Source organism: Euprymna scolopes, chromosome 6 (genome assembly GCF_053919585.1).
Source record: "Euprymna scolopes isolate OS-2025 chromosome 6, ASM5391958v1, whole genome shotgun sequence".
In the NCBI taxonomy this organism is placed as follows: Eukaryota; Metazoa; Mollusca; class Cephalopoda; order Sepiida; family Sepiolidae; genus Euprymna; species Euprymna scolopes.
In genome coordinates, this window is record NC_136487.1 from 12,254,884 (window position 1) to 12,281,309 (window position 26,426).

General features: G+C 35.1%; 1 protein-coding gene across 2 annotated transcripts in view; it reads left to right on the forward strand.

Annotated features, from left to right (window-relative positions):
• LOC145277514 (uncharacterized) overlaps positions 1–26,426 on the forward strand; it is a 114,985-nt gene that overhangs the window by 76,206 nt on the left and 12,353 nt on the right. For both annotated transcript variants that reach the window (XM_080128938.1, XM_080128939.1), the window contains one exon: positions 2,349–3,419. In XM_080128938.1, the coding sequence (XP_079985064.1) occupies positions 2,349–3,419 (1,071 nt within the window). The remainder of the gene's footprint in view (positions 1–2,348; positions 3,420–26,426) is intronic.

The following is a 26,426-nucleotide window of genomic DNA, read 5'->3' on the forward strand; positions in this document are numbered from 1 at the left end:
AAATATACAGCTCTTGTTATTCAGCACTATTATATAAATATAGTAATGATTCACTGGGTTAACGTTTATGAACAAAACCTGATCAGAATTATATATCAATATATAATATGAAAATAATTACAGACTGGATAGCATCAACCAATGGTTTCATGCATAAACCATTAATTGAGTATTGGTCAATTGGTCAATGTTGCTTTAAAAAATCTGCATATATATATATATATATATATATATATATATATATATATATATATATATATATATATATATATATATATATTAGTCAATGAAACAGGACTGTATATCGATGACTACAAATATATATATATTTATCCCCCAAAAAACTCTGGCCTTGATGTAGGGGAGACTAAAACTTACTCCTATGGTTTCAAATGATTTTAAATAACAGAAAGGGGAGACTTGATTCCAAATATTTCTCATATGTTATATCTCCCCTCTTTTGGAAATAGAGTACAATTATAAATATCTCCAGTATCAAATAATCCTTATACACCGAGAAATTTACTTTATGTATGAAAACCAAAGAGGAGCAATATAACATGATACATATTTGGAATCAAGTCTCCCTTGCTGTTATTTCAGATCATAAGCATAGCAGCAAGTTTTTGTTGCCCCTCCATCAAGACCAGAGATTTTGGCGAAATATCAGATATTTTGTAATTCATATGCAAAACTAGAAAAACAAATGACTATTATTAAAACATTGGTAAAGGTGCAGTATCTTTCCACCCAAGAAAAATCCTTTAAAGTTATCACGAGTGTGCTGAAAATGGAAATAACACTAAAAATCCCAGGAAATGAGTAGTTTCCAAGATATGAAGAAATTATGAATGAGCTATGAGACATCTGCTCTTAAGGTTGCACATTACTCTTTCAAGAAGTGGGGGATCACTTTTCTATATTAATTTAACGTAAAATGAGCATGATCCCCCCCCACTTCTTTAAAGAGTAATGTGCGACCTTAAGAGCAAATGTCTCATAGCCCACTACACAATTCAGGTAATTAGCTTTCCAACGAGCCTTCATTTGTTAAATTCTGATCAGAAGTTGCTGAGATTTCGAACTTATAAAATTGCCCCAAAAAGTGAGATATATCTATATATGGATACTTGTCGCTAAATACATATAAATATTGAAATGCTCATGTCTTTGGTTCTATGGGCCGAAACTACATGAAAATTTGAAAGATTATAATACTATTTTATGGTTAAAATTTCATAACAATTGGCTAAAAAGAACTATATTTTCAAACCGATAAAATATGCCCAAATTAGCATACATTTATATATATATATATATATATATATATATATATATATATATATACTTGTACTTTTTTGTAGAAAAAAAAATCCCATACAGTGCTCTATTATTAGGGAAAAAAAACTATATATGGTGTCCAAAAAGTCATTTAAGGGTTTTGAACTTAGATTCTTTATTTTTGATGATATCTTTCTGTAATTTTAACACAATCTGACTATTGGGCAGTTAAAAAAAAAACATTGGGCAATTTAAAAAAGAAAACGCAAAATTCAAACAATCATTATTTATGAAAAATAATATCTTTTAAATGTTGCCCATTTTCAGTTTTGCATATTTGTGTTCTTTCCAAAACTTTATTCATGACAGATTGCAGAATCTCTGGATTGCGATTTAACTCCCTTATGTCGCTTCTAATGTTTTCCTTCAATTCTTGTAGGGTTTGGAGTTTGTTAACATAGATTCTTTCTTTAAATATTCTCACAAGAAAAAATCGGGGCTTGTCAAGTTTGGGGAACGTGATGGCCATTTGACATTGCCATAGCAAGAGATAATATGCGAAGTTGAAAATGGGCAACATTTAAAGACATTATTTTTATAAATAAAGATTGTTTGAATTTTCATATTTTAAAAAAGATTTCCTAATGTCTTAGTCAGATTGTGTTAAAATTACAGAAAGATTTCATCAAGATAAAAACATCTATTTCAGTTCAAAACCCTTCAGTGACTTTTTGGACACACACACACATACACATATCAAATAAAAAAAATGAGGCATGAAAGTTACAAAGGATAAAATGGAGAGAAAAACCTTTAAATCACAGCATTTCAAAGCTAAATACTTCTCATCAGAATCATATTAATTGCTCGTCTTAATCATATAGAACCTTTTCTATGTTGATAGGTTTACTTTTTTAAAGATATATTCTTTATTAGCTTAATTTAATATATTTATACAATCTTTGTGTGTGCATTTGTTAAGTTTAAACAAGTGTTATTCATCCAAATGACTTGTGTCTTTTATACTTCTTTTTTCCCTAATACTCATGCAACTTTTCGGTCCTTAGATCTAAATGACTATGGTGCCGAGATGATGTCTGCCAGAGATCGCAAACTGCTGAAGATGCGGCTGAAGCAAAGATGGCGTATGCACAATGAAACCGATGCACAGAGGGCCAAGCGTTTACTGCGCATGAAGAGGTACCAGCGCCAGCGCATGAAGAACGAGACGCCCGAACAGCGACAGGCTCGACTGATTCGAATGCGTGAGAATTCTAAACGCCGTGCACAGAATAAACAAGCGATTGCTCAGCTTTTAAAGTCCAATCAGATGAACCATAAACGAGACAATTCACCAGAACCGACCTGCATGAAGCATAGTAAGGAGAACTTTGGTCAGAGACGGTACCAATATATTCCGAACGATGAATGTGGATTTTCACCGAATGTTTCTGATAGAGAAGGAGGGTTAGGAGGAGGGGGATCATACACCGATTCCGGCACTAAAACCTTATCTGAGCGGCAAGAAATGTTTCAGTATTTAAACATGAGTGAAAAGAATGTTTGCAGTGGTGACCAGGATGACGGATTTTCCTATTTAAATCTTGGAGGTGGTGAAAAAGCTGGACGTCAAGACGATTTTCCGTATGTAGACACAGGCCAAAAGAATGCTAACGAAAGAGAGTCTGGATTTCCATGTATAAAATCTAATTCATCTCAAGCACCAACCAAAGACAACCCTGGGAAGGGTAGCGTTTTCCCCTGCATGGATCAGGGCTACAAAAAAGACATTCCAGAGAGGGTAGGTATGTTTCCAGGCATGGATCAGTCATCAAACCCAGATAGTATTCACAGAGGAGGTTCAACAGCCGATGGTGCCAGTTTTCCCGGCCTGAATCATTCTCAAGAGGAAAGAGATGCTGGCTATCAAAGTCTCACCCACGATCCAGATAAAGAACATGCTAATCGCGGCTCCGAAGGTTTCCATTATCTAAATATAAACAACAGTATGGACATTTGTGAAAAAAGTGAAGATTTTCCTTACGGAAAGCCGACACAGCGAGACCAGAGGGGAAAATTTGAGTCTATCATGAAAAAAAAGGGTCCCGATTCCTGCTCAGGATTTATTATTAATCAAGGTAAGTCTGATGGTCGGGTGACCAACTCCCAGCAAGAACAATGCTTTATGTGTGTGTCGTGTGAGAGGCCCCTGCCCAGGGACCATGTAATGAAAATATTGCGGCTACCCAGTTGTGATCGGATGAAAATAAAAACCGATGTCAGATACTGGATATGTAAGACTTGTGCAAAGTTAAGACCCAATTCTTGCTCGTTTCCTTATTCAATGAGTTAAGGTGATGAATTGGTGTAAATATCGGAAAAAATTTATTTTCAAGTTAGAATTGAAGATACATCTTTTCTTTATGAAAATGACTTTCAGAAAAAGGAATTCCAGAATCAAAATTGAAAGTTTAATCTGAAAACTGTTATTTACAAAAAAAAAAAAAAAAAACCAGCAAAAACCTCTCCTTTTCTTAAAAACCCTTCTCCAAAAAGTCTTGAAAATATAGAAATATAACAAAATGGAGTTCATTTTATTAAAGTGGTGTTAGATTTTAAATTGCGTGTTAAGTTTTATAACATGTCTATTCTTGTTAGTTTATTTTATGCAGAAACCTTTTTAATTTGTTTTGGTGATATGTTTTCTTAAATACGTAAGCGATATAGCCTATTTAACCCATATATGGGACCTTAAGATACTACCTTTCTTAATCAGAATGAATCTGGGAATAATGGTAACTAAACGGTGACTCTCTGTTCCCAAAAGCTCCCAAATTGAGGTCTCACCATAGGATGCAATTTTATGTCATACTTAGAAAATTCTATTTATTTAAAAAAATTTATTTTTTTAATGAAAATCACTTCAGACAAGGCATGAAGCCACTTGATGCAAGGTGTTAAAAAAATAAAATACTTTTTCAAAGCCAGAAACTAGCCAACAATAAGTGTTAGATGGATAGATTCCAATTAAAAAACAGCAATTCTTCCCCCTTTGTCAGAAAATCGCTTCTGGAATGTGAGGACTAAAGGATAAAATAAGAGAAGTAAGAGTTAAGAGGCTGTCGAAAGTAATCCAAAGATCCACTTTCTACTCTCCTTGACTCATAAAAATGTACTATCACTCCAGGTCAGAATGTACTGATCCGGTTTACCTTGGATTCATTGGTTGCACAATTAAAATTTTGATTAAAAGTAAATTAAAAAAAAAAATAGGCGAGAAACAAAGTTAAATAAAATGATAATATGTAAGTCACATATAGGCAAGAAACTTATACATACATGGAAACACGCAAAGTTGTCACAGAAGAGATGGAGAAGAAGAGATTTTAAAAAAATCCATAATAAATCAAATAATATGAAAAAGATAAGTCATATTTTAAGTAGTAAAGATTTATCTCTTTTACATTATTTGAGTCATTATTTAAAATTATTTCCATTGTAACAATCTTCCTAAATGGGAGAATTTTCTTTTTTAAACAAACATTTTGGTATTGTAAAAACTAAGCTAGAATGAAAACAAAAACTCAGTGGATAGGCTGAATCAAATATCAACATTTCAGATGTGATGCTATTTGGGTATAGATTCTAAAATCCGACAAGATAATTTTATATGTTCTATGAGATCTTTTGAACTTAACTATATTTTCAACTGCATAAATTGTTTATTATTATTATTATTATTATTATTATTATTATTATTCGTTTCATATCATGTTTCAATGCACATCTTGTTTTAACATCTTCTCAACTCGATTATTGCAAAGCACATTTACACAATATATGTTCATATGCAGATCAAATTATGTTGAATATCTTGTTTCTGAAATTTTGAGATGAGCATTGATAATTTGTATTATTTGGATTCTTCGGATTACTGTTCTCATCTTGATTGTTATTCTTACAACGTTTTGGCTGATGTAACCTCCGATCTTCTTTAGGTGAATCTTGTCAAACCCTGGAATTTTTTTTTTTTTTTTTTTTTTTTTTTTTTTACACAGTGATCACCACTTATCAAGGCCCGGAAGCCACTCAGGGATAAGGGTTATTGCAAGTACATTACGTTAGTGTGGAGATTTGATGAAGTGTTTACTTAAGGGGACGGTTCATTAGGAATTTGTTAACGTTGGACTTGAAGACATCCAAGTTGTAGTCCGGTGGGAAGCAGGCAGACGGAAAAGAGTTCCACAGGCGTGCAGTTCTTAGAAAGAAGCTTTGTTCATGAAATCCACGTTTTGATTTGATTCTTTCGTTTGATGGAATCTTTCTATTGTACTTTGTAATCTGCACGGAATTTTGAACAGAATTCTTTATTTAATCTACAGAGGTAGCACAATCTTGTTTTGTCAGCCATGATTGGGTAGAAATTTATATTAATTTACAATTCTTAATACTGCTCTTCAACTTCTAGAAGAATGTCATTTAGACCTGAATTTTACTTCATACTTTATCCATTATGCCACAGCTCCTTGTGGACACTCCCGATGAGAACAGTAGTCCAAATAATTCAAATAAGACAAACTAAATATATGATCTGATAGTTCCTAAAGAATGATCTAATTCTGTTTTTTTTTGTTTTTTTTACTGTTATCTCTAATTTTGTCTTAGAAAATTCTACACTATTGCTTTTCTTAATCTGAATATTAAAAAACGAAAGTAAAGAAAAATCTGTATGATGCATGTACACGTGGTGAAATGAAATATCATATTCAAAAAATCATGTAAATTGATCAAGTGGTTTTATTTTTAAATTAGGGAATCTTCTTTTATGAGTATTCTAGAAGTGACTGTCTCACCCGCCATTTTTGCAAAAAATCTTAAAAACAATAGAGATAACTCAACAATAATTCATACATATTAGATTTATGTTGTAATGCCTACGAATTCCCATTAATTGGTTAAAAATGATTTCCTTTATAAAAATAAAACTGCTGAATCATGAACACATATATCATACAATTTTTTTCTTTTTGTTTTTTTTTTTTATGTAAGGGAAATTTTGGATAAGAACCATTGTTTTTTTAATCTACCTTGACTATAAATTTCCAGATTGAAAAAAATATTAAAAAATTTCTTCCGTCGTTAGTATTTTCATTAATTAGTTAAAAGGTTTCCATTAAATCAACTCTCATTCATCTTTTACTCTAATAGTTTTGTTATTCTTCTTTATATGAATTATCTTAATATCACGTTCCAATTTTCATATTTAAAAATTGAAGCTGAGGCCTGAGTACATTACGCCATATGAGTTTTATTTAAGAATGTTTCAAAGTGTTGTATTGTTTAGATTATTCTCAAAATTGAACTTTGGAATCTTTCTGTTGAACTTTGGAATCTTTCTGTTGAACTTTGGAATCTTTCTGTTGAACTTGAGAATCTTTCTGTTGAACTTGAGAATCTTTCTATTAAACTTGAGAATCTTTCTATTAAACTTTGGAATCTTTCTATTAAATTTGAGAATCTTTCTGTTAAATTTGAGAATCTTTCTGTTAAATTTGAGAATCTTTCTGTTAAATTTGAGAATCTTTCTGTTAAATTTGAGAATCTTTCTGTTAAACTTGAGAATCTTTCTGTTAAATTTGAGAATCTTTTTGTTAGACTTGGGAATCTTTTTGTTGAACTTTGGAATCTTTCTATTAAACTTGAGAATCTTTCTATTAAACTTTGGAATCTTTCTATTAAATTTGAGAATCTTTCTGTTAAATTTGAGAATCTTTCTGTTAAATTTGAGAATCTTTCTGTTAAATTTGAGAATCTTTCTGTTAAACTTGAGAATCTTTTTGTTAGACTTGGGAATCTTTTTGTTGAACTTTGGAATCTTTCTGTTAGACTTGGGCATCTTTTTGTTGAACTTGGGAATCTGCATAACAATTCTAATATGGATTTTGGGATCTTTAAACTTATTCTTGTTTTTAGATGGACAATTTTATGATGTATCCCTATAGATCACTATTATTTCTCTCTCTCTCTCATATATATATATATATATATATATATATATATATATACCCACGTATTATGGCTTTCCCATATTCTTCTAACCATACTTTGTATATCCACTAGCAGGAGTACCTATCATTGGCCATGTAGTATGTACAAGTAATAAGTTATGAATATAAAATAATTTACTCATAAACATTAGAAAGCATAACAGAAACAAATATAAACAATTTCGATGAATTTGTGCAATTTAATTTTTTGTTTTATTTATCCAAACTTTGATTCTCATCTTAGATGTTATTCCCACAATGTTTCAGCTGATGTTACTTTCAACCTTCTTCAGATGCATCTTGCCGAATTTGAGAATATTTATGACATTTCGAAATTGATCCTTTATTTAACCCATAGGGGTAGGTTGTTCTTGTTCCATCAGCACGACTGAGTAGAAATGTTGAGTATTTCTTTTTTCTATTATATTCTTAGTAGCATCTGTACAGATGTTCAAGTTTGACTACAATGTTCATAACTTCAAAAAGATGCGGCTGAAGAAGGATGGAGGTTACATTGGCAGAAAAAAATGTGAGAATAACATCCGAGATGAGAATAGTAGTTCAGATGATCCAAATAATCCAAATCATCAATCCTATTCTCAAAATATTCACCTGAAGAAGGTCAGAGGTTACATCGTCCGAAATGTGAGAATAATAACTAAGATGAGAACAGTAATCCGAACAATCCAAACCACAATTTAATTACTTTGTTATTTAAATAAACATATGTCACATGGATCATGCAGGTGCATCACTGATTTTCTAGTACTCTTGATTCTAGATTAACCCCCACTCCCCAACATCCTAATTATACACATATCACAACTCTTAACCACTAAAGATTGCAATAAATTTAAACAGCCATTCAACTTTTTCTTTGGTGGAAATAAACCAATGTTTATTTTCAAAACCATGGCTGCCACTTGGCTTTGCTTGTGAAGCCAAAACTAGTGTTACATTTAACCATAATAAAAAAAAAAGGAGAGTAAACAAATTGATGATGCACTACACGTAGAGCTAAACAGGAAACTAGTAGGGGCATTATTATCAAGTTTCCTCTTGTGATTTTGTCCAGAATAAAAGAGAGAACCATGTTGGACCATCAGTTGCCAGAAAATTCACATTGTACCTATATTAAAAATGAAATCGGCAATTTATACAATTCGGATTAAGAAATCTAAAATATTAATTTTTTATTGTAACTTTTTAAATTCCAAAATGATATTTGTATGTTATTATTAAATATGTTTTTACATATTATTTGAATAATTCAGGCCACTATACTCATCTTGGTTGATATTTTCATAATGTTTCCGCTGATGTAAACACTGACCCTTTTCAAGTGCATCTTGCCAAACTCATGATCAAATCTATATGTCAAAGTTGAGAATCTATATGGAATTTTGAATCAAACCCCAAGTTAATCCACAGGTGGGGATTGTTCTTGTTCCATCAGCCATAATCAGATAGAAGTATTAATAAAATAAAAATTACTTAAGACTTCTACCTTGTCATGACTGACAAAACGAAAAGAACCTACCTTCAAAGATTAAATAAGTGTGGTCTGAAATTATTTATAAATACTTGAGTTTGATATAAAGATTCCTGAATTTGAAAATATGAACCTAAAGAAGTCTACCAGTGGTATTAATCCTAAGCAGGTTGAACAGGGTTCTTCTAAAGGAGGAAATTTCAAGAGAATATTAAATTTACAAGCGGTCCCCAGTCGCATGTACATGAAGAAGGTCAGAAGTTACATCAACTGAAATGTTTGGAAAATAACAGCTGAGATAATAATAACACTAGTCTAAATAATCCAAATAATCCAATTTATCAATCCTCGTTTAAAAATTTTGAAACATTTTTGTTAATTTATGAAGACGTTAGCTTATATAGAATTTCAAATACAGTTGTTTTAATCAATACCTAGCTATAAATTAATGTATATTCATTTTCTTAATCTAGTATTGGATTTGTAGGTGAACGCACATACAGGCCTATATTTATGTATAGATGATTGACTTTGATAACAGTATCAATAAGTTTCTTGGAATGAAAACTCAAATTATTAAATCTTAATTACAAATTTAAAATGTAAATTTTCCTTAAAATTATAAAAAAGTCTTTGGCACACATATGAAAGCTGTACACCCCCCTCTATAATTTTTTTTATTTTCATCATTTTTTCAGCAGATTATTGAATGGTCACTAATCTACCAGATTATCAAAAAAATTACAAAAAAAATTCAATATTTAACATTTTTAAGGAGTGCTCTATTTCTAATACAGCGTTCTCATAAATCGACCCCTCCCCCCATTTTAGAAGCATCAACTTTTTTTTGGCTAAATTTCATGAATTTAGCTTTTTTAAAGCCATTTGGCCTTCAAAACATGCCCCAAAAGGCTAGATTCACAAAATTTGGCCAAAAAAAGTTGATGCTTTCAAAATGCGGGATCGATTTATTAGAACATTGTATTAGACACAGAGCACCCCTTAAAAAAATGTAAAATATTGGAATTTTCAGTTTTTTTAGTAATCTAGCAGATTAGTGACCATTTGATAATAATTCACTGAAAAAAATGAAAAAATGACGAAAATAAAAAAACATTACAGAGGCGGATACCACTTCAATCAAGTTTTTTAGTGTAAAAATCGTCACTCTTTATTAGCAAATAAAAAGCTGAGATTTCTTTTGACTTATTCAATTAAGATAAAGCTTTTTTTGGGGGAAGGTTATAGACAAAAATTATTTGGACGTTTAAAATATAAAAAAAATTTGATTTAAAAACAAAAAAATGCAATGCCAGTCACGGATATAGGGAGCCACAAAAAGATGTCCTTGTTTAAAAAATATTTACTAACCAGAATGTAATCATCATTAACACTTTTCATGTTTGAACAGGTTAACTTTTTGGCATATTCACTCACACCCATGGGAGATTTGAGTGAGAACTTTGCAAATATATTGTTTATAAAAAAATTACAAAAAACAATTGTCTAATCAATAATCATTCTACAAAATATGAGAATAATACTTATATTTTAAATGACTGTACTTTGCAGTCAATATCATGCACATTTTTACTAAAACATTTTTTTTAAATGCGAGATGTGATTATCAAAGGAAAGAAAGGGGGGAAATTTGTTAAAGTGTTGATGCATGGGACACAAATAAATATATTAAAAAACTCACTGTTCTATATTATTTGTATAGATAAAAATTGATAATAAGAATAAAATATACAGATTCTTATAAAAATTGCTAATAAAAATGTGATTGTATAGATTCCCATAATAATTGGTAATAGGAATATCATGTATAGATTCCTATAGAAATTAGTAGTAGTAATATAATGTAGAGATTTCCATAAAAAATTATAATAAGAATATAATGTATACATTCCTATAAAAATTTATTATAGGAATATGATTGTATAGATTTTCATAAAAATTTGTAATAGGAATATAATATATAGATTCCTATAAAAATTGGTTATAGGAATAAAATTGTACAGATTTCCATAAAAATTTGTAATAGGAATATAATATATACATTCCTATAAAAATTGGTAATAGGAATATAATTTTTAAATTCCCATAAAAATTCACAATACTGTGGGAATTCCTATATAAATTTTTTATATTTCAAGTCATAAGATGTACCTTAATGTTTGGTTTCAAAAAACAAAAAACAAAAGCATTGCTTCATAGATAAAAAAAATACAATAATTGTTAAAAAAATTTTCTTTATTAAGGTAAATAAGACGATGACAGAAACACGACTAAAATTACACTAACCATGTCGAAATGATTGAATGGATGAAAATTAGCAGAATATTTGTGAAAATGTTTTTAGAATTTCTTTTTAATATTTTGTTATCCTGTATTTGTATTTTTAAATGTTTATGAGTGTGTGTGCATATTGCTAGCTTTTTTGTTTCTTATATCTTGCATTGTTTCGTATTATTACTCTTCGTTGTTTTATCAATTTTTTTTTGTTTTAAGATTTGACTTGTGTTTTATAATCAATTTTTGTTCAGTTTTATAATATACTAGCTGTAAACTAGTTTTTTTTTTTTTTTAGTTTATTTTGATAATTAGCCACCAAAAAAAATAGAATAAAAGTAAAATAAAAAAATTAGGCAAACAACAACACATTGCCTGAAAGTACTTCTTTTAAACTCCTCGGCCTAACGTTTACAGGGAATATGAACTGGAACAGATACATTGAGAGCATTGCTAAGGCCGCTGCGAAGAAGGTGGGCTCTCTCTACCGTGCTAGAAATCTACTTACGCCTGAACGTATCCTGTACCTCTACAAGGCCACCATTTGCCCATGTATGGCGCATTGTTGTCACATTTGGGCCAGTGCATCTACCACTAATCTCTCCCTCCTGGGTAGAGTTCAAAAGAGAGTCACCAACCTGATAGGTTCTGAACTATCATTTAAGCTTCAGCCTCTATCCCATCAACGAAACGTTGCATCCCTCTGCCTGTTCTACAAGTATTTTAATGGTGAATGCTCTGATGAACTACAAGCACTTGTACCCCCTCGACGTAAATACCTCCAACAAAATTGACAAGCAGCTAAATCCCACCTTTTCACAGTAGAGATCCCTAGGTGTACAAAACCCTTCTACTCCAATAATTTCTTCCCCAGAACTGCTAGACTTCCGGGATTCTGCTTTCTCAACTGTACTGACATGCAGAAGTTCAAGTGTAATGTGAACAGATATCTTGCTGCTCAACTCCCTTCATAATGTCCCTGCAAGTAGCCCCCTACTTCAAAGTGGCACTGTGCTTTGTTTAAAGTGAAAATTGAATAAAAATAAATAAATAAATATCTATTTAATTGCCTCCCCATGAGGACAGGATTGGAACTTAGTTGGTTTTTTATATAGTGAACATCCAGCTCCCCAAAAAGAGACACTCATGTGTAAGACAGGATGTTAAATTTGCCTCGGTCTAAAAGGATTTCTCTTTCACTGATGAAGACAGAAAAAATGAAGATTGGATGGACCATACAAATATTTCTACCTTTTAAAGTTGTATTTGTAGAAAATGTTAGCCATGATTGTATTTTTAAATAAATTCAAATTTTTTAAAGCTAAGGTGACAGATAGTTTTACAGAAAGAAAGTTGAATTCATACATATATATTTTAGTAAATATATATGTATGAATTCAACTTTCTGCAAATTAAGCTTAAAATGATGCAAATATTTGTTTATATTGAATAACAAATGAAAAGCGAAAATAAATATTCTTGATACATATATTTTCAAAAAATGACTTGATTTAAAAATACTCACAAAAAAATGCACATAGTCTTTATTAATTTACTAATGTTTTGTTTTATTCTCTTGATATTTTTAATACATGCATTATTTCAAAAAACAATTTTTCTTGCATTTTTTAAGTTTGTTTATCAATTGCTTTTGTTGTGCTTATTTCTTTGTTTTATTATGTATATTTTAATGTTGCTGTATGAACCCTAACAATACTGAAATTCTTAAATTTAAGGTGAAATATTATTTAAAAAAATATTAATATCTAAAATTTATCCTATAATTTGTCGTGAAAAAAGCCCTGGTTTTGGTTCTCTAACAATTAGTTTACAAAAATTTCATTTTTGTTTTTAAATGTTCATTGGCTAGTCCTCATCTCACTTTGCCCTGTATGTATGACCTTGAAAGTTGAGCAAATTGGTTGAACTGCTTTTTTAATAAAATTAGTGCAGACATATCTGCTTTGTTGTTTTAATGAATAAAATAAATTTTCTCAAAGATAAATACCAGTACAAAATATCTGGCTTATTTACGATTTTCATAAAAATTAATTAAATCAAATTTTTCATCCAACTTTCTAATTAGATTCACATTTTATTAGTGCTTTGATTATTACTAAAATGTTCGGTTTGTGTCTGGAATTCTCCCTTATGAAAAAAAATAAAGAAAAGTCTGTATGATGTTTTTTTTTATTTTTATTTATTTTTTTTATTCAATTTTCACCCCAAGCAAGGCACAGTGCCACTTTGAAGCAGGGGGCTACTATTAGAGACTTAATTAGCGGGGTATTATGAAGGGAGATGAGTAGAAAGATGTTTGTTAACATTACACTTGAACTTCTGCATATCATTGCAGTTGGGAAAGCAGAATCCCGGAAGGGAGTTCCAAAGACCCGCAGTTCTGGGGAAGAAACTATTGGAGTAAAAGGCTTTCTTGCACCTAGGGACCTCTACTGTAAAGGGATGAGACTTAGTAGCTTGTCGGGTTTGTCGGGGGTAGTTACGTCAGGGAGGTACAAGTGTTTGCAGTTCATCAGAGCATTCACCATTAAAGTATTTGTAGAACAGGCAGAGGGATGCAACATCTCGTCGATGGGACAGAGGCTGAAGCCTAGATGACAGTTCAGGACCTATCAGGATGGCGACTCTCTTTTGAACCCTGTCCAGGAGCGAGAGACAAGCAGTAGATGCACCAGCCCAGATGTGACAACAGTACTCCATACATGGGCGAATGGTTTCCTTATAGAGGTATAGGATACCGTCAGGCGTAAGTAGTTTTCTAGCACAGTAGAGAGAGCCAACCTTTCTTGCAGCAGCCTTGGCAATGCTCTCAATGTATCTATTCCAGTTCATATTCCCTGTAAACGTTAGGCCGAGGAGTTTAAAAGAAGTACTTTCAGGCAATGTGTTCTTGGCCATTGCTATTGGTGGTAGAGAAGGTTTCTTGTAGTTATTGAAGGAAACAAGCTTAGTCTTAGCAGCATTGAATGTGACCAACCATTTTTGTCCCCATTCCACTATGGATTGGAGGTCATCCTCTAGAGTTTCTGCCATTTCCTTGGATATGTGTTCATTTGTTTTCCCCTCATATCTGTTATAGAGAGTGGTGTCGTCGGCAAATATACCCATCTCCGAAACAATTTTATCAGGGAGGTCGTTTATGAATATCAGGAATAATAGAGGTCCAAGATAGACCCCTGAGGTACTCCCGCATTTATGTCATATTGTTTGGATGTACGACCATCGAGGACAACTTTGATTTTTCTATTACTTAAGAAGGATTTAATTACATTATGAATTCTTCCAGTGATTCCATATGATCTAATTTTCCTTAGAAGACCATTATGCCATACCCTGTCAAAAGCCTTAGATATATCAAGGGTCACCGCTCTACCCTCCCCTGTTTTATCCAATGAACGGTATATACGTTCAGAAACTACAGTTAAGATATCTGCTGTTGAACGGGCTTGCCTGAATCCATATTGTTTGTCAGTCAGAAGTTTAGCAGCTGTTAGGGGCTGGACTAGGGCTTGATTAACTAAGGACTCAAATATTTTGACGAAAAGCGGGAGGAGGCTAATGGGGAGATAATTTAGTGGGTCAGTTCTTTCACCAGAATTCTTGAAGACTGGTACCACAGAGGCGGTTTTCCAGCAGTCGGGAAAACAAGATTCGTTAAGGTATTTATTGTAAAGTTTGGACATAACTGGAGCAACCTCGGCAGAGCATTTTTTTAATAGCACAGCTGGGATGAGATCTGGTCTACATGCTTTTGAGGTGTCTAGGTTTTTTATAATAGCATGTACCTGAGAAGGGGTGATTTTCAAATCGTCTAGTGTGGCGTCTGTTCGCAGAGGAAAATCAGGGAGTGAGTGGTGTACCGAGTTCAGTGTGGAGTTTGAGGCAAACCGACTAGCAAGCAGATTAGCCTTGTCAGTTGCCATGCAAGCAACCTCATGATTGTTTGATAGTGGAGGAATAGTTGACTGTCCATTATTTACTACGCTGTTGTAGATTTTCCAAAAATCCCGGGTTCCTAATTTCTCTGCTTTGATGCGTTTTCTGGTGGTTTCAGAGTAATCTGTCTTAGCTATCTCTATCACTCTCTTACAATTATTTCTAGCTTCTATATACTTCTGTTTATTTGAGCTGGACTTATGTCGGTTAAATCTGAGGAACGCATGCTGCCTTTGACTTGTATGGGCGTAAATTGATCAAATAGTTTTATTTTTACACAAAAAATCATTTTTAAGCGATTAATGGGAATTCATAGGCATTACAACATAAATCTCACAAGTTTGAATTAAATTATTTTTTTATTGTTTTAAAAATGGCGGATAAGACAGCTGCATTTCCATTATTCATAAAATTTGATTTTCTTATTTAAAAATAAAACTACTTTATCAATTTATATGATTTTTGGAATATGATATTTCTGTTTTATTATGGTTATGTACATCATATAGTTTTTTCTTTATTTTTTTTGGAATTCGGGATAAGAACCAAATGTTTATTAGTAATTATGTATAAGTAAATGATATATGGATCGACTGTAGTCAACTGTGCGTTCATTAGCCACTATACCAAGATGTAACAGTGGGTGCCACTCCTTATGGTTGATTGCTCCACTTACCCTTGATCTTCACCTTATAATGTTGAGTGTTCGATAAGGGGGCATCAAATACCTTTTCTTTTTTGGTATGACTCGATTGTGGATTGAACCCTAGTCTCCTGACCCATTAGCAAACACTCTAACCATTATGCTAAGTAGGTGATGCATTTTATATTTTGGTGAAACATTGGACCAACTATAAATTCCATACACCCATTTTCTTAATCTGGAAAGGAATGGATTTAACCTGACATTGTATCTGATGCCACTCAATTGTTATGTCTTTCAAACCAAATCAAATATAAAGAAAACCTAAACACATATTTTTATGTTATGGCATTCCCTGACGGCATTATAGTGCTGAAAAAGCTTCAACCAGAACTTGCTCCCATACTTACAAAACTGTTTAAGCGTTGCCTTAAGGAGAAGTGCTTTCCAACACCCTGGAAAACCTCATCAGTATGCCCTATATTTAAGAATTCAGGTGAAAAGTCATCTCCCTCTCAGTACAGACCAATAAGTCTCCTGTGTGTCATGAGTAAGTTGTTGGAATCCATATTGAATAAAGAAGTAGTCAACCACCTCATCAGAAACAACCTTCTTAGTGACATGCAATATGGTTTCCGCTCTGCAAGATCTACAGCAGATGTGCTAACGGTTATATCATATAGGATTAGTGAATCTCTTGACAAAGGTTTCCTTTCCAGGGCAATTGCTCTTGACATATCGAAGGCCTTCAATAAAGTATGGCATAAGGGCCTACTTCACAAGATTTCCAGCTAAGGTATTACTGGAAATGTTTTCTCAATCATTAAATCATTACTCTCTAATAGGTTCATAAGAGTAGTGGTTGATGGGCAGAAATCAGAGGCGCACAGTATTAATGCTGGAGTCCCCCAGGGGTCCTTCCTGGGCCCAACTCTCTTCGTGATCTACATCAATGATCTCCCTAAACACATACTTAAATCATTCGTTGACATCTATGCTGATGACACGACCATCTATGGCAACACATCAAAGGCCGTAAATGACAAAGTTCTCTCTAATTCTCTCTCCTCTGATCTTGAGCGCATGGTACAATGGGGGAAGAGGTGGCTGATCACTTTTAATGCATCCAAAACCAAGCTTCTATCTTTACATCATCAACGCTCTGATCCCCATCTGTCATCAATTGAAATGGATGGCTCTCGTCTTGGGGAGGCTCCATGTTTTGACAAGCTTCTGGGTTTGATCTTTACTCCTGATCTGAAATGGAACACGTACATCAAATCTGTTGCCAAGGATTCTTGGAAAATGGTGGGATCCTTCTACCGCTCCAGAAGATATCTCACTACTGATGCAATTTTCTATCTGTATAAAAGCCAAGTACGTCCAAGGATGGAGTACTGCTGCCACATCTGGGCAGGAGCTGCTAAAAACAGGCTATCCTGCCTTGACAGAGTACAAAATAGACTTCGGGGTTTGGTGGGGGATGCCCTTTTCTGTTCCCTGCAACCTCTCTTCCATAGAAGAGACGTTTCAATGAAAGAAATTCCAAACAATTTTTATACTTTTATTTATTTGCTGATTTTAATTTACTCAAAATATGATTATTTTTATATAAAACTAGTACCAACTCATTGTTGATCACAGCAAAGTTATTTTATTATTATTTTATTTGTTTGCTCTTTAAAAAAAAACAAATTACAGAAAAAAGAAATTAAATTTTAGTTTTAAGGGAGACAACTCGTTTTTAGCCTATGGATGACTGCTAATATGAAATATTTTTTAAATAATTAGCTAAAAATAAAATCAGCAAGGAGATAATTCATTTAAAATAAAAATATAATATGAGTTTTCTACTTTAAGTTTAAAAATGTTCAAATAAATAAAAATTAAAAAATGACTTCACTGCATCCTGCATATATATATATATGAGCTTATACATACATACCTATCTGGCATTACATGTATATATATATATATATACATGTATATATATATGTATATATATATATGTATATATATATATATATATATATATATATATATATATATATATACATGAATTGTTACCTCTACACTGACGATTGCAAAACAATCTACACTAGTGTCTGTAGGTATAAAGTTTTGTTATTTAATAATTATATATATACTTTTTATTTGTTTGACATAAGCAGTAATATGTCGCTACACATTCATGAGCATGTTTCGGTCAGCGAGTTACAAGTAACTAGAGACCTTTTCAGGCAATACAAAACTTACCCTACTTCAGTATTGAGCATTCTTGAATTAACACTGTTAAAATTTCGTTGGTTTCTTCACACCTGGAAAATACTTATCTGGAATAATTGTGTGTGTGTGTGTGTGTGTGTATATATATATATATATATATATATATATATATATATATATATATATATGGCATAATCACGTTGACACACCGGTTTTCATCAGATCACCAAAGTTAAGCAACATTAAGCCTAGCTAGTACCAGATGGGTGACTATTTAGGAATTGTAGGTGGTATATGTGCTTTCCGCTTATCTTGGCATTTGTTTCCAGTTGTTCTGAACCTCCACTTGCTACTAGTATTCAACAATGTCGACTCAGGAGAGGTGTGGTTGGAGATTGCACAACTCTTGCCACATAAATTTCACACGCAGACACCATTATAGTGAGTATTTATAGTCTGTCAAGACTGAAGGAAGCCATATATATATATATATATATATATATATATATATTATCATTCTAAAAGCTAAATGATGGAATCAGTTCACGCTCATAAATTTTTATTAGTTTTTTTCTGAGGCAAACTCCTGGATTTTCATTATATTATGCCTTATATGTGTTTCATTATATGTGTTTCATTTGAGTAGCAAAAGATCACTAAACAACTCTTCAGAGATATATCTAAAACACTGCTAAAAAGTTTAATACATGGAATGAAAACAATTTGGAGAATAAAAAGAAAATAAAGATATATAAAGTCTGTAAAAGTTTGTAAGAAGTAAAAATTGTTTGGGTTGACTTTTTCATAGAAAATATGTTATTCTGAGAAAATATGTGTTGAGAGGGCATGGAAGGATTGGATGATGGCAGATGCAGTGCAATGCTAAACGTGCCTTTCAGAGGCTTGTAGAAATGAAATGCTGAAATTTCTTCAAGATGGCTGATCTGTTTTTTTTCTTTTGTGACTATTACTATCCAAAATCAATTTATTTCTAACTAAACTGCCAATTAGAAAATACTTTCTGATTAGAATTAAACTTTAACAAGTGAAGCATGCATGGTCCCCCGTGAGTGCACAGTAAACGAGGCATAAAAAAATAACTAAGTTCAGCATTGCCACCCCCCCTTTTAGCCCCCAAAGTCCCCTGGGGACTGGTGAAAATGAACAAACAGTGCAGTTTTAGGCTTTAACATATGTAAATTTGAGTTCTGCACCATATAAAAAAAGAAATGGCTAAGACCATCATTGCCCCCCCCCACCCAATTTAGCCCCAAAAGTTTCCAAGGCCTTAACATATTTAAATTTGAGTTCAGCTTCATGCAAAACTACTAAATAGACATACACAGAAAATTTTGGACAAATATGGTAAAATAGTCCCAAAAATGGAATGTTTTATTAGCCCTAAAAGAGCCCCTGAGGCACACCCAAGAGTTATCATGAAGTATAGACAATCCAAATTATATAAAAATCAGTTAGTTACAACTTCTCAGAAAGTTTTATAAAAATCCAAGGCATCAATTTTTTTTAATAAGCACAAAGGTGTCAATTTTAGCTATTTTAACCCGAAAGGCATCCCTATGGGGGCAACCAGAATTTTCCCAAAAAATCCGTTCTGTTACTTTTTTACTCGTATCATGTTTAATGTTTGTACAAAATTTAAAAAAATTCCAAGGCATAGTTATTGAGAAAAGTGCGGATAGACGAACGGATAAGGGTAAATTTACAGGTCCTTGTTGTTTGCGTGACACTGCTGTCCGAACTTTCACTTTCTGGTTACCACTTGACGCGTCTTCTCTCCACTCCAAAACGAACTTCTGCAACTTTAGCTTTTCTCTCCCCGAATCCGACTTTTCTCTTCTACAAATACAACTTCTCTGCTCGCAATCTAATTTCAGAATGCCTTCCTTCCCCAAATCACTCCTCTTTTATCTCCAATCAGAAGCATCTCATTTGCATACCTCGTGGTCACCCTGTAGGCATATAAAGAAACAGGGCAGCCATTTTTGTTTCTTTCTTCTTCATTATGAACACGAGGTAAGCCACACAAAAACGCGGTCGGTCGTTCTTGTTTCTTTTTTCTTCATTTACACCACACGCCCCCCCTGATCTTCGAGATCAATAGGATACTTCGTAATCCTCCATCCAAGCAGGCCGCCTCCTCTCACATCGAGGCCTCTGGGGGACAACTTCTCGGGGGTTAACGTTTTCAGGTTCACTACAACGCGGGCCTAAGTCAGGTTGAGCAGCATCATTTGCTTCTCGGTGGCCCTCGATTTCCTCTTCTTCACTGCCCTCACTGCATACCGGCAATGTCACACGACGCAGGTCTAAGATATGCCGGGGAACGCCATTCACCATCACATTGTTCTTCGACTGCAATCCTGTTACGACCCCTCTTTTCCAACGAGTGGTACACTGTGCATTAGGGGGTTTCACCCACACCTCTTCACCTACTTTGATAGTGGCTTCTTCACTATTAATTCCTGCTGTTTTGTTGCACGGATGCCGCCACTTATATGTGAAAATGGCCTTATGAGGCACAGTTGTCTCATCTTGTTTGGTCTTCGGCGAGATGTTATACCAAAACACCGCCTCTATGGGTGATACGTTGCTTTTTTCCGCAGCGGCTTTAATGGTGCGATGATTCCTCTCCACTATTCCGTTGCCACTCGGCCGATACGCTGCTCTGAAATATTGCCTTACTCCCCACTTATCGCACACCCCTTTAAAGGCTTCTGATCGGAAAGCAGGGCCATTGTCCATTGAGAGTTCCTCAACCGGCCCTCTCTCCAAAAATATCTCCTCGATGACCCCTCCGATCGCTCATGCAGCTTCTGCCCTGATCTCTCTCCAGATGGCAAACCTTCCCGGTCCACAGTCAACCATCGACAGATACAATTTGTGGCGATAGTGTGTCACATCAATGGTTAATCGCTTCCAGTCCTCCGCAATGTGTGGCTCTCCTGCTTCGTGTCTGGACGGTCCAGGGTCAATTGATTGGCACTCTCGACAGTTCTCCACCACCTCCCTAACCTCCTCCTCGGTGGTCTCCGGGTAAACCTCTCTGGCTAGGAATAACGTTCGTTCTCAACCAAAGTGGTGCATTTCGTGTGATTCTTTGACTTCTTCCCCTGCACAGCATACCGAGGAGACCTCCTTTCCCTCCTGCAGCCAGGCCTTCTTCACGCGTGTCATCGAATCCGCCTTGTTTTTTTCTGACGGGACCAACACAACAGATACTCTCAACTGGAATTCCGCTATCAGGTTGGTGAGCGCTCCGAGTCTGCGCTTGATCAGCATTTCCGCAGCACCCCTGGTCTTAACTCTCTTATCGCCAGTTACTGCCGACCGAATCCACGACGCTACCGTTGCCGAATCGGTTTTGACTTCAATTATTTTCAATCCCCATTTCAGGGCCAGATTGATTCCTTTTATAGCGGCATCTAGTTCTGCTACGTTGATATGGGAGAAGTCGTTTTTTCTTAGCCACGCTGCATCCTCCACAGTTACACCTCCTATCTCTAGTATGACGCCCAACGCCAGGTTACTGGCATCGCACCAAACCACACCCGCGACTTCGCCGCTGACATACCATTTCCCTTTCACTGGGTCCTCATTCCTCACTCTCGCAATGACTTCTTGCAGCATGTTCATGACCTCCTTCGTCACACGGCCTTCCCAGCCATCAGTGCCTGTTTGTCATTTAATAAAGCTGCATGCTATCCTGAGCCAGCTAGCGATAGGATAGTGCCCGACCAGCCTCCCGCAGACTGAGAAGAGTTCTTGCCTCGTCAGCTCAGATCCGACTTCGGGTATTGCATTCCCTCGTTCGAAGACAAGGCTTTCTTTTCCATCTCGCCTTAGTTTCAACCCCAGCACCGCTCCTCCATCTAGGGCCTCCGCCGGTTTTGCAGTTAACCCATACTTCTCGACATGGCTTCTTACTTTCTCTGCTGTCACCTCTGCCTCCTCCACCAGGATGTCGTCAATGTACGAACTAGTGGCCTCCTCCACTGTACAGTCTTTGCTCAGCACCGTCTTCAGCACGGCAGTCATAATTTTGGGGGCTGAACTCAGCCCAAAGCCTAACCTCGTCAGACAATACACCCGCCCCTTGTACCGGACCAGTTGGTACTGCCAGAGTTTTTCATCTATATGGATCTGCAGATATGCCGATTTCAGATCAACAATCTTAGTGGCCCGCCCTATTCTTCTCCATTTCCTCATGACCTCCTCACATACGTCGATCCTCGTTCCAGTGTGGCAGGCTACGTGTCTGTTCAATTCCCTAAAATCCAGCACGGGCCTAATCTTGTTTTTGGTAGGCTGAACAACCGCCAGTAGTGGCAACACTCCTTTTTCTTCCCCTGTACACGGTTTCAGAATTCCTTCTTTTATCCACCTCTCCACTTCTTCCTCGAATCCTTTTCTTATTTCTCCTCGCAGGGTGTTTTCGTAGCAGCCCACCTTATTCTGTAGTTCTGGGGGCCCGGAGATCCATTTCCATTCCACCGTCCACCTCACGCCATCAAACTTCGCCAGGAAATCTTTGTCCTCAATGCAGCAAACCTCCGGTTTTGGGGTTCTGACGGTTCTATCACCTTCCACTCCTGCCATCCCCACTGCGCCGAGACGTCCAAACGTCACTTGGCCCCCTCTTAACGTAGCGCCCCCCCAGTCGGTTAATTGCACTCATACCTATAATCACGTCGACACCACCGACCAGATGATTCAACACTAGGGCTTGCAGTCCAATGGGCACCCCTTGCACCATTACTTCCGCTGTCGTCTCTCCTAGGCATTTCACATCCCTGCCATCCACGGTCCTAATAATCCTGGTTCCGCTCCATGACCTCGCAACATTCCTCGCTAACAACGTAGTGCAGCCTGTGTCGACAAGGGCTATGGCTCTCTTCCCATTGACTACCACCGGTAACCGAGGCAATGTTCCATCATGCGCCATTTCCACACAGAAGGGGTAACCACTGGCGCAATAGCTCCCCTTCACTCGTTCCCTGGTCCCGTGCAGCAACACAATAGCGGCTAATATGCCCCACTTGTCCACATCGGTAGCACGTGATCCCCGGTCTCGGCTCTTTGCAGTCCTTGATCAGATGAGGACCCTGGCACCGGAAACACTTGATGGCAGGTCTCCCCTCCTGTCGCCTCACCGGCTGCCTCTCATTCAAGTGAGGCCTCATGCACATATTTCCACTCACAGCTGCAGCCATGATTGGGCTTTTAACATTTTTCACTAGGACTCTGGCGTGGACCAAGAGATCGTCCACTTCCATAGAATGGATCCCCGTGATTCTCTGCATGTTCGCAGAGATTTCCTCTGGGAAGCCGTTCACTAGGTACAGCTTTACCGTCATCTCCAGGCTCCTCCCCACGTAACCAGCCAACCCTGCCAGTCTCCTGATCTCTGCCGCAAAGACGTCAACGGACTCGCTGGTCCACCTCAAACTTGACAGCTTGCCAAGTGCTTCAAATGGGCCCTCAGCGAAGGCCAATTTCAGCCTTTGCTCCACTAAGGCAAGGTCTTCCTTGTCTTCATCTCGCATCTGCTGGTAAATCGTGAGGGCTTCCCCCTCTAAGTATAGCGGTAGCAGGGTGACCACATCTTCTATCTTTTGCAGCTTCGCCACCATTTTTAATTTCTCCAGCCACTTACTCAGGTCACCCTCCCCAGTAAAGGGTCTCAACATCTGAGTGCTCAGTCTCCACTCAGCCATGTTAATTTGCTTAATGGGCCGAAATAGCTTGTCGTTTGCGTGACACTGCTGTCCGAACTTTCACTTTCTGGTTACCACTTGACGCGTCTTCTCTCCACTCCAAAACGAACTTCTGCAACTTTAGCTTTTCTCTCCCCGAATCCGACTTTTCTCTTCTACAAATACAACTTCTCTGCTCGCAATCTAATTTCAGAATGCCTTCCTTCCCCAAATCACTCCTCTTTTATCTCCAATCAGGAGCATCTCATTTGCATACCTCGTGGTCACCCTGTAGGCATATAAAGAAACAGGGCAGCCATTTTTGTTTCTTTCTTCTTCATTATGAACACGAGGTAAGCCACACAAAAACGCGGTCGGTCGTTCTTGTTTCTTTTTTCTTCATTTACACCACAGTCCTTCCTTTTGTTGGGGGGACCAAAAATATAAGCTCCTAAACAAAAGAGCAGTAATATTCAGATGTACCCATGTGATTAAAAAGAACTGAAATTTTTGTAAAAACTTGTTGGTATTTTTAAAGGAGTTAAATTGAAATATGCTAGCAAATTTACAAGTTTTTAAAACCTTCTCAATCTTGTCCTTGTCTAAAACCATAATAAAAAAATCTACATTCTAACAAATTGCATGTGTAGACGAATATAATATGAATACTGATTGACAGAAATTGGTACTTATGCAATATAAGGACCGTGCTATCGTTGGGACCGCCACGGTGGTTTACAAAAAACACTGAAAAGTGCTGAACAATAGTTTCAGTATTTTATTTTTGTGCATACACTGTCCAATTTTTTTCAATGAAAAATATATATATTAGTGTGTCCTATCCAGCCTTGACAGAGTTCAAAACCTAGTAGATAATGCCCTCTTTTTTTCTCTGCAACCTCTTTCCCACAGCAGAGATATTGCAAGCCTGTCTCTGCTCTGTCATTATTTTCATAGCAAGTGCTCGGCTGAACTCCAATCTGTTTTCTCCCTTGCCAAACTTTCACAAAAAACACTCGACTAGCTACAACCACTATAAACGATTTCCCCCACTATCTGTGTCTAAATCTAAACACAGACTCCATGAACAAAGCTTCTTTCCCAGAACTGCCTGCTTGTGGAACGCTGTTCTGTGGACCTGCTTCCCAGTTGAATACAACATGGTAGCTTCAAATCCAATGTAAACAAGTTCTTGTTGAGGCGGCCCCATAAATAATCAAATTTTACCCAATTTACATCATTGATGATTACTACACTACCATCTTACATTCATTAACACTTATCCTCGAATGGTCTTTGCGCCTTGATAAGTGGTGACTCCCAAGTAAAAAAAAAAAAGTATGAAGCTAATTTAATGAAAAATTAATTGAAAAATAAAAATAATATTCTTGAATAATTGTTGGACGATTTTTATGAAACTTTTAGAAATTAAAATTTAAAATGAAGATAAAAAACATTCATTGTAAGGTAAGTTTCACAAATAAATATTTTTTTTTTGAATAACAAACAAATGATAGCAAAAAAAGTTTGTAAAAAAAAAAAAATTTATGTTTTTTTCTTTTTATAATTTTTTTTTTTTGTTCAAATCAAGATAAATATTTAGATTTTTATTTTGTAATAAATCAATGACAGAAAACATGATTTCTTTATGATTTTTTTTGTATTAGGTTAAGGAACTCAGTCTTTTGCTGTTTTTTATAAACCACCTGGATGATCCCGATAATAATATGGTCCTTATACTGCATAAGTACTGAAAAAATAATCACATACATTTTCTTCTTGCTTTTCATGAAACCCATATGTGGATCCTGTTTACAATATAAGTACAATGCAGAAATGGTCACTAACTTTCTGACTAATATGTAATACATATAATGCATTGATCGTCAAAACTGGTGACCTTGTTGGTGCAAGTGTAAACAAAAACTAAAACAATATGAGACTATCTTTAAAAATAGAATAAGAACATAGAGTCACAGAATACACATGCGAAATAATGAATAGATTTAAATGTCACATGACCACAATCAGCAAGCATGCATGGAAAAATAAGAGAAGAAAAATTAGAATCAATCTTTTTTTTAGCTTACAAAGCAGATAGGATGTTCTGCTATAGACCAACAGTTAAAAAGGTATCAGTTTTTATGCAACAGCAAATTTGAATGATTATTTCATCCAACTCAGACAAAGCTGCGATTCAACCATAACATTAATTACCTTTTAATTAAGTTTTTTTTAGTTTAAAATTGATTTCACAAATTATAAAATTTGTTTAAATCCAAATAAATATACTCCACTCACATACTAAGATTCTTGAAAATGGTATGATGTTACTAATTCCTTTAAGACTTAGGTTAAATAGCAACTTGTGTTTAATGGATTGTTTGCATTGAGCTCTATATCTCATCATTAGATAATTCTTGAAGAGTTTATATGCCATAAACAGATAAACCAAACAAAGCCATTTCTTTTCAAGTTACTGAATACTGAAACACAATATCTCCTGTAACTTATCCAAGGTTCGTACAGCTTTTCAATGTCCATTTTCAAGGACTTTTCAAAGTTTTTCAAGGCCTAGAGACAAAATTCGAGTTTTGAAAACAAAATTTTGGGTTTGTTTTACAATCCACAGTGATTCGAAAAAGTAATCAAAAATCAAATATACAAGTAAATGTTATTGTAGCCAATAAAAGTTAATTTGCAATCTACCTTGCATCATTTTGGGGTGTTTTGTAAAGAAGTTTTAAATGCTTTTCATTTCATTGGGTCAA